General features: G+C 37.6%; 1 protein-coding gene across 5 annotated transcripts in view; it reads right to left on the bottom strand.

The window, feature by feature from the left end:
- Nucleotides 1-200: 200 nt before the first annotated feature.
- KCTD15 (potassium channel tetramerization domain containing 15) overlaps nucleotides 201-12,397 on the bottom strand; it is a 29,506-nt gene continuing 17,309 nt past the window's right edge. For all 5 annotated transcript variants that reach the window (XM_072117248.1, XM_072117250.1, XM_072117249.1 and 2 more), the window contains 2 exons: nucleotides 6,077-6,382; nucleotides 201-2,785 (listed from right to left, as the gene is read on the bottom strand). In XM_072117248.1, the coding sequence (XP_071973349.1) occupies nucleotides 2,633-2,785; nucleotides 6,077-6,382 (459 nt within the window). In that variant the 3' untranslated portion in view covers nucleotides 201-2,632. The remainder of the gene's footprint in view (nucleotides 2,786-6,076; nucleotides 6,383-12,397) is intronic.

Genomic DNA, 12,397 nt, shown 5'->3' with positions numbered 1-12,397 from the left:
GAGCGGCGTACCATTGCTGGGCCGCCATTGCGGCCGCATATACATCCCCCCAGACGGCCGTGTAAATGGACCCTAAATTTAGGTGTACACCAGCAAGGAACTGATTTCTGCTTTCTGTTGTTCCTTAAAAAAATAAATAAGACGTGAGGCAAACCAAACAAATCAGGCGTTGAGATTTAGCTTTTTTAAGCATTTACTATACAGAAATGTTTATGGCATGAATTACTATATTAGAAATATGTATACACAAATACATGACAATAGTTTTTTTTACAATAATGTATAATATACAATTCTACATATAATTTATATACAGATCTGAATGCAGCACCGGACTCATACAGATATAAAAACATTTTTTTTTTCTTTTAGATTTTTTTTTCTTTGAAGCCATTTGTATAGTTAATATAGTGTTAATGGCCCCACATATTTAATATATTAGACCCTTGCATGGCTGGAAGCTTACACTTAAAAATCCTTCACTACTAAAATTGATACATAAAAACCCTTCTTACTCCTCTGGAGAATCCATATTCAAGAATCCTATATACCAAACGTGGCTATGTGTGACATTACCGAGTCATAAATAAAATGGGGCTGAGAGGTGATTGCTTAGGATAAATAGTCATTCATTCTATTTTCTTTTGATAGTGATCAACTCACTTGCCACATAGACAAGACATAGAAGAAAGCTATATATACACAGGCAGTACCTGGGTTACATACAAAGTAGGTTCTTTAAGTTCATAATTTAGTTAAATTTGTATATAAGTCGGAAATATTATTATAATTGTACCTCCAGAAATTATTTTTTTGTCTTAAATTAATTTTGTGCTGTCATGGGAACATGGATTTTGAATAAAGCTTCACTCTAGACACCTTACAGCCGATCATTGCAGCCTGGGACAAAAGTAAAGCATCCAGAGAGCTTCACCAGAGTTTACATTGGGCAGAGAGGTCTGTAACTAGGGGTCGTCTGAAAGGTGGATGTCCTTAAGTTGGGGACCGCTTGTGTATATATATATATATATATATATATATATATATATATATATATATATACAGTATATTCACTGATGAGTGATATCTCCTACTTGTTCCAAGAAGAAACTAATTTGTCATATTATGAAGTTGAACCAGTTGAACCTAGTATTCTAGGTTCTTTTAATTAACCTTTTATCTTTAGATCTATAGATGGTCAATGTCAGGTAAGTGTTGGTTCTAGACCCAGCACCCCTGCTGATTAGCTGTTTTATGAGACTGCAGTATTCAGATAACCACCTTGGCCTGTTCACAAGTCTACCTAGAACAGCACTGTACATATTAAAGTGGTAGTGCTTGATATTACAGCTTGAAGGCACAGTGTCCTCACTGATCTCATATTCATCACCAATCCTTATAAATCTAAAATACCCATGTAAACTATCACTAAGCCAAAAGCTCCTGTAAAGCTGTAATAAAAAATAAAAATTTTCAAAAAAGTGCTTTCTGCTAGTCCATTGCCTTGATATTCCCCTCTCAAATGTCAAGAATAAAATTGTAATGAGTTATGCAATTTGTCTAGCTTCTAATGTTTGTTATTTTGTGGAATGTTTTGCTTTCTCCCCACCTCATTACCAGCAGGACCATTGACTGCGCCAGCTAGAATTTTTTTTATTCAAGGCATTTTAAAAATGCCCAATTTTTAAAGTCTCTGTATTGATGACAAACTGCAAAATTAAAAATGGGACATGTTAAGGTTTCATACTGAATAAAAAATTGGGACCTGTGATAGTCCTGCTGGAGCGTTATCAATAGAAATTGTTTAGGATAAGAAAGCTTATTTATCAATAATACAATTGTTCTACTTCCATTGCGGTAGGGTCACATGGTTATGGCTAATACATTCTAGATTGCATTAGTGAACAGAGAATATCAACTCTTCTATTTTAACTTTCACATGTTCATAAAAGGAATAGAAGACACTGGTTACCCTCAGCGTCCCCCATATCAAACACGACTCAAGGACAATTACATTTCTTCTAGTACACCCAAAAATTCCACAAGGACTTCTGTGCTGGTTTCTGTCTGGTCTTCCGTTTTACATTTATCAAACAGTTTATTGTTTTCTTTGTCCTATACATCCACATCATCCATCTGAGGGGCTATAAAAGTAATCCCTTTTCTTATTGCAAGGGAACAGACGTTCGAATAATCAAATGATTGCGACAAGCAATCTGAATGACACATAAAATCTATAAAAACAGGATGCAGCTTACTCCATGTGCCTGTATTATCTTCATTATAGATGGCATGTTCATTGGACTATACCAGACAAATGTTCTTGAGTTTACTTTTGATTGGCCACTTGGCTATATTGCAGCAATCCGAAATGGGTAAACGGATCCACGTTACCAAGGTTCTAATTTTTTTTTCAGCACAGCTGTTGAGATGAACTTGCAGTGATGCGGGCCTTATCCGCTGAGAACCGGGCTGTATCACTAGGCTATGTCAAAAGTTACCTTTCAAAAATATCACAAACTGGCAACAAAAAGTCATATGAAGTCTAATAATACTGGTTTGCAGGTCCTGAGGTTTTTCACATCAAGGACTAGTGAACACTTCACTGGTGATAAGGAAATTGGAGGAACCATCAGTCCAGAGGCTCCTGTTTTATCCGCATTGTGTTTGGCTGCACCCTTCTATCTTCTCGGCACAGTACATATTCACTAAACTGCGAGGAGTCAACTCCACCCCCGCAGGAGGCTGCAACATGAAATCCTTTTTGAAACAGTCTTTCAAGAACCTGTAGTGAGAAAAGAAAAGTTCATCGTAAAAGAGATATCAAAGACTGAAATTATATAATTATTCCAGAATGGATGCACAATCTACAACTGGAGGAATGTCCATGCAAGAAATGTACAATGAAAAGTTAGGAATTTAAGTTATCTAATTTCTTAGAAGTTTTATATTTTTCAACCTATGCATCATGCTAATCATTTCCCTTAAAGGAAGTCTACCATTAAAATGAAACATGATAAACCATGGACAATTACTCATAGATCCAGCAGCTGTGCTCATTTTCTTATATTTGTTATCCATGGCCTCCTGCCTTCTAAAATTAGCTTTTAAAATGATGATAATCAGCCAGAAGTGCTATTACCTATTACATTACCAGAGCTCCTACGTGCTTCAGCTTCACAGGCTGTTACAGTGTCTCTAGAATACTTTGGTACACAGAGATGCCTATGGCGATGGAAAGGAGGGAATTTATTAGGACTGGAATATTGAATGCCAATCCCCAGATGCTGCTTGAACCAGAGGGGACTAGTAGATTACTGGGGATAAACCTGGTGACAGGTTCCCTTTAAGGTGTTCATCAATGCCAAAATGTAAACCCTCTAAAAATGAAATGAAATGAAATGAAAATAAAATGAAAAACTGCACCTGGTGGTATATTAGTGCCCACATAGATCCTCCAGTAACTGCTGCTGTTACTCATCAGTTCCCTGAGTGTAATGGCCACAGCTAAGGCCACTGATGGTTTAACAATTACTTGCCTAAGGATAAGATGTGGCTCCAGAACAGAACCCACATAGCCATGAAATTAACAGAGGACCTAAGTGGGAATGGTCAGATAAGTCATGTTTTTTTTTTATTGAATTTTGTACTGGATTTCAGTAGCACTTTGTGTAAGTCATTAAGCCCTGTTAACAAGAATTTCAAGACTTAAACGGGTATTCTCGTCTGGGCATTCACATTCAATTTAATTAATTTCCCATATGTAAACATTTCTTCTATTGGATGTTATTTAAAAAAATTTTCCTGTGTGAAGATAATTTCTCATAAACGTAGCCATGTTGTCCCTTAGCAACGAGATAGCTTCCTCGGATACGACCACCTCACAATATGGCAGCGGTGGCCAGACATGCGCTAATCCTCCTGGATTCAGCGATCATTACCACAGGACGGCTGTGGGACAAGCAGTAACTTCCGGACATTTAATAAGCACAAAGTTTTTGTTTCCTTGTGCAATCAAGGTGGCCATAACCAAGGACACAGTCTTGTTTCTAAGGGACCATATAACTACATTTATGAGAAATTATCTTCACACAGGAACATTTTTTTTAATAACATTGAATAAATGTATATAAATGGCAGATTAATGAAACTGAATGTGAATGTCCAGACGAGAATACCCCTTTAAGTCATTTTAGGTTATTTGACTCTAGCCTATTAGATGTGGACACCAACTTATTTAAATGGACTGTCAACCAAAAAATGAGATTCATAGTGTGAGAGCTGAAAAATGTTTTAGATAAATTGTTAGATTTAAAAGCAATCTTAGCAATCATGAGTTAAAGGAACTATCTTATTAGCTAATAAAACAAATGGCCTATTAACACATATGGATGTCACAGAGGGGACACTGGGGAATTATTTCTATAGTAGAGAACCGCTGTAAAGACCATCTCCTGCCTCTGAGAATTTGGTGTAACCATGCAATATATGGTCATCTTCTGTATTCAGTTGAATCCCAATAGTGTTGCATTTATAAACTAGAACTACATCACTAGAAAAATTCAATAGTGTAGTTCAGACACGGACTTCTTCACATTAGGTGTTTACAGTACTGCATAAGACTTCTGCTCTCCTTTGAATAATACAGTAACCATTGAATTTGAAACTTTTTTTGTGTATTTTTTTTAAAAAACTATTCCTCATTTGAATCTAGTATTTGGTTTGACCTGAACATTTTCACAACAGTAATGTGTCCCCTTCTCAATGTAATGTCATTAGATATTCATCTCATACATGCACCTGGCTGGCAGCTTGGAAATGTGGTATTTATTTTTCGAGACAATTCCTCCTAAAGTTTTGTAAGCCCTGCATCTACTTATGTAAGAAACATACACTTGTTAACAGTCCATGGGCAATTCTTAAAGGAACTTTCCTTTTGGAAAGAAAAAAACAGATCACTTTTTTTACAGTCCATACCGCAGGCTCCATCATTTAATTATGAGCAAGACATAAATTATGCATTAATACATTGTTGCATTCTCTGAAATGGCAGAATGTTTTTTTTTTTTTCCGGGTAATTGGGTGTCTGATCGCATTCAGTCAATTTAAGGAGGTAAACGCTATGCATTTATTCCTTAAAGTTCTCTGAACACTGGTAACATGCACTGCCCTCTCTATCTATATACATAAAGAATGATGTGTTATTTACCTATGCTAACCTCAGATTTGGCTTGCATTATAGTTTAAGTGGAAACTAATCCCATATTAATAATTTCTTGTGATTTAGGTGATTTTATGCTTTAAATCTAAGAATTTGTCGTGATAATTAATATATAATATTATAACATCATATTTAACCGACATATGAGACTAGCAGAACTGAAACACACCTTGCATGGAAGACTGCATAATAAAATATAGGGGTTATCAGAGCAGTCATTGGCCCAATGATAGCATAGATTTTATGGTATTGCTTCTACATCATTAGCTGTTTATCAATGTCCCACAGATCTTAATAGAGAGAAAACTACACAAATCTGGGCACTGGCTACTAGGACCCTAATCCTCTTTAAAGGGGTTGTCCTGGCTTTAAAAAAAAACCCAGAATATCTGGCCCGTTGGGGGAACTATAAAAACAACAAAAAAAGTATCCTTACCGCCTCCTGAACTTTTGGTGACCCAGGCAAGCACCCTTCATTGCACTGCCCCTGTTTGTTATGTGCAGTACTGCGGAGCAGCCGGCTTTGCAGTGAATGCACAGGAATTGCAGAGAGCAGCCAATAAGCACTGCAAAGGGGTATGTTTAAATGAGGGTGACAGAGGCCTGAGGGGCTCTGATGATACCCCATATGCATATTTTTAAAACTCAATTTTTAATAAAACAAGACCATAACAAAATCTACAGAGCAGATGCAGAATATGGGGGCACACAGGAACGGTGGTGACAGTGGTCTATATTGCTTGTTCCTAGTGATCAAATTCCTGCAATAGGTTTTCCTTCATCCAATCTACACATACAAGGACATAAAAGTCTATAGTTATAACACATGTAAAATATTTTATAGCTATATCTTACCTGCACTGAGTTTAATCTGCAGTAGCCATTGAGTGGAAACCTGATGACATGGGTTGGGTCTTGGTTCCATCCAGCATTTACAGAGTTGCACATGACATCTCCAGTCTCAGGAAAGATCTCCTCTATTAATGCTTTCTCCCCACTCAGTGCAATCCTCTCTCCAAGATCTGGAGTCACTCTTACAACTAGACAGTCACATGGCTGGAAATGTTTCCGGTGTTCCTTATCTTGTTTCCATCTCTCAAGTTCCTTCACCATTGGATGGAGTTGATAGTATTTTGCTTCTTCATATAATAAATTAAATTCCTAGGGCCAGATGAAAGGAAAAGTTATTCTATGTGTATTAAAGCTGTGGAAGTTGACATCAGGGTAGGATATCAGAAGAAATATGGTTGAAAATCTATGATTCTTTAAATATAAATGAAAGTGGCCAGCCTCGCATCAATTGAGGAATTTAGGATACAACACCTTTAGAGGTAATTAAGACTGGCGTATTGACTGCCAGTCTGAATTATCCCCATGTCTACGTACTGCACACCGATATACTAAGAGTTTCCGGCCTCTTAGTATATCTGGAGGTATTCTCTTGCACCAGAATAAAATCTCTGCTAGGCTAGACCTGGCAGAGATTTTAGCTATAGTCTCTGTACTTTTTTCTTTTTTTACACCCTTGCCCCACTCTCCAACCCATCATGCTCAAAACTGACAAAATGTTGGTAGTGGGACTATCTATATGCCTTAATGGCTAGAAAACTGACTGACAAGGCATGTTAAATGCCCCAATTTAGTTTACCAATAACATTGGTTCTATTTTTCTTGCCCCAGACCATCTCACAGATTCCTATTCTGCCATCCCTTTTGTGAATTGGAATGGGCTTTCCCTTTGGAGACCTGAATAGATTGGTCCAACCAGGTATAGATATTTTGTGCTATTTTGAATAAGCTTTCTTATAGCATTGGCCTATAAACATTTCAATAATGCCCACACAGCTATGGGTTTATGAATGGGAGAGATGAGTCAGACCTATACCTGACACTAAGCTGTATCTTTCAAATCCTGCAAATACAAGGATATTAAGATCCACACATTTGTGCCAGTATGCAAAGCTTCATTTAACAGACATAAAACCATTTCCATAGCTTTTTTGCCTGTCCCACAATGATTGCCAAACAGGAAAAAAAGTATTTTCTTATATCTATAAACCTTATTGGAAAAGGCCAGAAGCAGCTGATTTCTCTGCTCCTATTCTCCCTGTTAAAACATCTCTGAATTCAACATACATTAAAATCCTCCGCACCTGGAAATCAAATGAACATATACAAAAAATATAATTTTCAAAAATTTAGTCATGCTAGAAAACGGGATTGAACTTTTAATAGTGAATTTCCATTTACATAGTTACCGGGAGCTAATTAGCTACCCACACATCACAGCCCCTAGCAAACGTAATTACACATGCCCAAGAGCCCTTATAACTTCTTGCTCATCTAATATAAAGAAACAAAACCCAAGACTGATATTAACTGGCACCCACATCGATAGGCTGCATGCTGAGGACAGGCTGTGAACACTCATTTCAAATGCACCATTTATGTCCTTCATTCCATCTTTGCCACGAAAAACTCCAAAGCTATTATGACTTTGGTTCTAATGCAACCTTGTATGAACTGAGCACTAAATATTAGCACTGGAACAATAACAGGCCGACATTTTAGCTATTTCAACCAATGAAACATGATCACACAATTATTGATAAAAATGTAATAGTATAATGCATATCCTGTTATTTTAAAATCATACTCCCATGTATGTATCAGTGTAGTATAATATTTTACACTGCCATATTGGGTACTTAATAGAGCCTATAGACGTCACAGAGGGAAAACAGCAGACCCTTTGTTCCCATATCATACAACCCTTTGATCAACCATGTATTTTTTAATAGGAGGATCAGCTGGCATAGTTAATACCAAAAATAATATAAGTTACATAATTATATGAGCATTTTTTAATCTATACTTGGGTACTGTGAGTTGTTTCTACATGTGGGATGGATATATTTTATTTTTCCTGTTCTGTGTATGGCAAGGTACCAACCATTACAATACTATGAGTGCCATCCAAAAGGCAACCTATTCCAGGCTGCATTTTTGCCAGTCTTACTACAAGTAACACATCAAAGGTTGAGAGAAGCCCTAGGTTATTTTCAGAGATCATAGTAAAAATCCTGTTGTAACACTGTCTCTTGGGCGTGAAAGCCTGAGCTGTCTGTAGCATTGAGGGGTATTAATTTACACAGCCAGATTTAAAAGTTGTGCAACTGCTGGGGCCGAGACGCCCACTGAATAATTACACCTATTGGCTACCATTGTTGTCTGAAAAAAGTGTTTAGTAACAACTTCAGACTCCCTTATGAATAATGAAATCTCAGCTCCCTTGGGTTTTGAAACCAAGAGTTCATGCATATGGCTAAGAAGTCAAGTGGTACACAGTGGACACTCTGTGCCATGTCGTCCCTCCATTCTCTCCTAGAAGCACAGCACTTTCTGCAAAATGGCATCCGATTCAGCATGTCACTAAGACAAACTTCATGAGGCCATAACAGTCTGAAATGTATCATATTATGGATTGATATGACAAAGAACGATTATACTCAAATAGGAGGACATTTATCAGGGCTTCAGAAAACTGGTTCAGGAGCCTTGAGATAATCACACTGCTTTGTGAATTGTCAAGAATTGCTATTATAATCCCCTTTACAACAGGGGGCATGAAGGAGCATTAAGGGGTATGCGGTCGGCAGCAGAGTGGGAAATCTTGGGGCGTTCCTGCATCAATTGAAAGAGTGGGCAATCTTGGGGCGTAATTGCACAACTGAAAGTGTGCAGACTGTGGCATACTTCTAAGCCGCAAAGAACCAGGAATAGAAATACAGGCTGCTTGGTTCCCCAGTCTGATACATCAGGAGGTCTAAGCCTGGCACTGGAGGGGCTGAGATTACATCATATGCCAGCGCACAATAAATTTCCCCCATACACCCTCAGGGTAAATGCACACAACAATAAAAAAAATTCTTGAACGGATGGTACACTGCTGCACTAAATGCAATACCTTTAATGGAAATGTTTCCACTCTACCATAACAGAGTGCCCAACCTGTTGGGTAAGAAGTATAGCATCTCCTAATCTGAATCAGTTTTAAAAGGTCACTCAAAGACAATAGTTTATGAGCAACTGTGAGAAACAGATACCAAGTTGAAGAAAATTGACTATGAATAACAGACGTTTTGCAAAGTTCCTGTGCAGTTAGCCTTAGTCAACGCTAGAAATGAACATTTTTACAAAGTATTGTTTAGACTGAAAAACTATGAAAATCAATTCACCCATCTATAATCAATATGGAAATGTATGTTTACATGTTGTAGGCGATTCACTCAACACGCCATGATTCTAATGAAAGGAAATGGTTAAAGACCTGCCACCAGAATTTTACCCCCCAAACCAACAATGCCCGCTGGTAAAGAGCTACAAGTCCCCTCCATATGACCTAAAATTAGCTGTCAATGAGGCACTGTAGGTTAAAGGCAGCCATTTTTCTAATATGCAAATTAAAGTAATTGACTCTTTTATTCAAGATATGGCTCTGTTCTCTTCCAAGCTGCCAGTGAAGCACGCTCCCTTGTTTGGACTGACAGCTCTGTGTCTCTTCAAATCACTGCCCTGCCTCCTTGTACTTAGGGACCATCTGCCAATATTCTTATACAGGTATAAATAGCTCTATTTATTTATATGAAATATGATGTACATTTTTTAACACGTTGACGTGTGTTACATTCAAGTCATGTAACTGGGGTGCTGTCATCTAAGGTCTTATACCATTTTCATTTGCAAAATGTACCGCATATATGTATCTGTTTACATGAAGTCACAGAAGCCTCCATGGAAGATGGAGCGGAGTAGAAGTCCATGGAGGCATGATGTGATTTCATGTGATCATATACAAACATGGTGTACAATGGTATAGGGTCTTGGATGTCATCACCCTGACACCCTGATCACTGTATGACATGAAGTGCTGAATAGTAATGAGGCATAAGACACTGGGAGGATTAGATGGGAGAGGCCAGCCGAGCAGGACACACCCCATCTGTTGCCAGGAAATATAAGATAAAGTTAATTTATAGGGGTGTAAGGGAAAAATATTTTATCTAAAAGAATTGTGTCAGTTAGTTAATATGGCTTTATGGGAACCTGCCACTAGCTGTATCTGTAAAAATGTGGTGACAGGTTCTCTTTAAGGAACAATACCCCTTAAAAGCCATGCAATAATGTTTTACAACATTTTTTCTTGAACAATGAAGCTAAAATTCATACAGTGATTGTGACCCTTTAGTGCCAAGAACTTTGTTATAAAACATTACACAAATATTATACAATTTTTCAGACACTCCCTAAGCACCATAAGATTTTCAGACAACTCTCCCCCTCCAGCTTTACCTCCACCCTTCCTTCACAATGGTGGCTGTATAGAAGCTTGGCAGAAATGATCAAGGATCTTAAACTGTTCAACACTAAATATTCCAAAACTTTTAACAACTTTCACAACTGCCGGGGTGAAACGAAACGCGATGTAACCCGAAGGGCACTTTCTTCTATTTGATTAAACAAAGGTGAAAACTGATAAATATTCAGCAGCCGTTGTAATGATTTCTTTAACATAAGACACGGCTCAGTATAAGCGAGATAAAAAAATGCATGTGTTTTACACTCTCCAAAGTGTTTGCTAATTAGAAAAACACAAACACTATATTTATCTTCTATATACAATTACCCAACATCCTACTACTTACTGTGGAAAACGTTTTTTTCCCTTTTAAACGCACAAGGGTCCATTATCTAACGTCGTAAATTTGTGTAAGAAAAATTTACATAAACCATAGCAACAAATCATGTGCTTGTTTTTCTAAAAGCTAAATGTTCAATGGATATTCGGAAAACCCATGGTCAATATGTACAGAATAGGAGGATCCTCTGCTCAGGACTTTCAAGTATTAACTGCTCTGGTTAACTTTAGAGAGATCCTCCATTAAGTGTTTCTCCAGCTAATACCTTTAAGTTGCTGGACTTCATAAAACAGACACTCCGGACAAATATTGTAGATGAAAAAATCCCTTCAAATTCTGGGAATATATTGAATGTATTTTTATAGCTATTAAACTTTACAGAAATCCTGAATTTAGAATCTTTGTCTTCTCTCAAGACAAAGGGTTTTAGCTGGGAATGGCAGAGCCCCACTGCATAGTTTTGAATGCCCATAAGCTGCAATCACGACCCACTAGTATCCCATATTTGGGGTGTTGATTGGATAAGATGGAGAATGTCTGTCTAACAACTAAGTGTCTACAGATGCAATTGATAGTGACATCTAAGGGGTAAGTTATTTGCATGTTGCAACAGTATGTCAGCTGTATCTAACAGCCAGCAACCATTGGTACAGCCACATCTTACATATAACTGTATAGAAACCCAATGCCATTTAGAAGACTTCACATACTAGTTTATAATTTTTTAGCCAGACAGAAATAATATGGGGTTATCTGTGTCTAGCATCTTGATTTTGATGGTAGATTTCCTTTAAGATCTGTATTACTGCGGTCCATGCAATGTTTGGCTCTATTTTTATTCTTAAATACTGTAAAGTACAGGATCTTGAAGAAATTGTTGACCTCAACATAAAGCTGTATGCCAGCAGTAACGGTCAGAAGAATAAGCACATTCTCCTTGAATTATATGATTTTATGTATGTCACCACCAACAGTGGCGTAACTTGAAGCCGATGGGTCCCAGTGCAAAGTCTGTGCCAGGGCCCTGACTATAATGTATGCTTTATAGTACTAGTCTTCTCATATGGGAAAGTGAGACCATATGGGCTCCCAAAGCTTCTTGGGCCTGATTGCGACCGCACCCTCTGCACCCCCTCAAGTTATGCCCCTGACCACCAGTCACATCAATGAAAGGAATAAAGATTCACAAACATTACTCTAAGATTCCTCTGCAAGACCACTGGGATTCTCAGAGGACACATCCCGATTCATCAGCAAATTCATCCTGTGGACTTGTTTAACTGATATCCTACCACAACATTTAAATAGAGTTTAGGTCTGGACTGGGCTTATGCAACACCTTGATTCTTTTCTTTTTTCACTATTCTGTTGAATATTTACTGTTGTGCTTGGGATCATTATCCTGATGCAAGTATCAGTTTCAACAAGCTCAGCCTCAAAAAAGCTTTAGCTTTTCATCTGCCACAATGGGAATGGA

Source organism: Engystomops pustulosus, chromosome 7 (assembly GCF_040894005.1).
Source record: "Engystomops pustulosus chromosome 7, aEngPut4.maternal, whole genome shotgun sequence".
In the NCBI taxonomy this organism is placed as follows: domain Eukaryota; kingdom Metazoa; phylum Chordata; class Amphibia; order Anura; family Leptodactylidae; genus Engystomops; species Engystomops pustulosus.
This window is presented reverse-complemented; position numbering and strand designations above follow the sequence as displayed.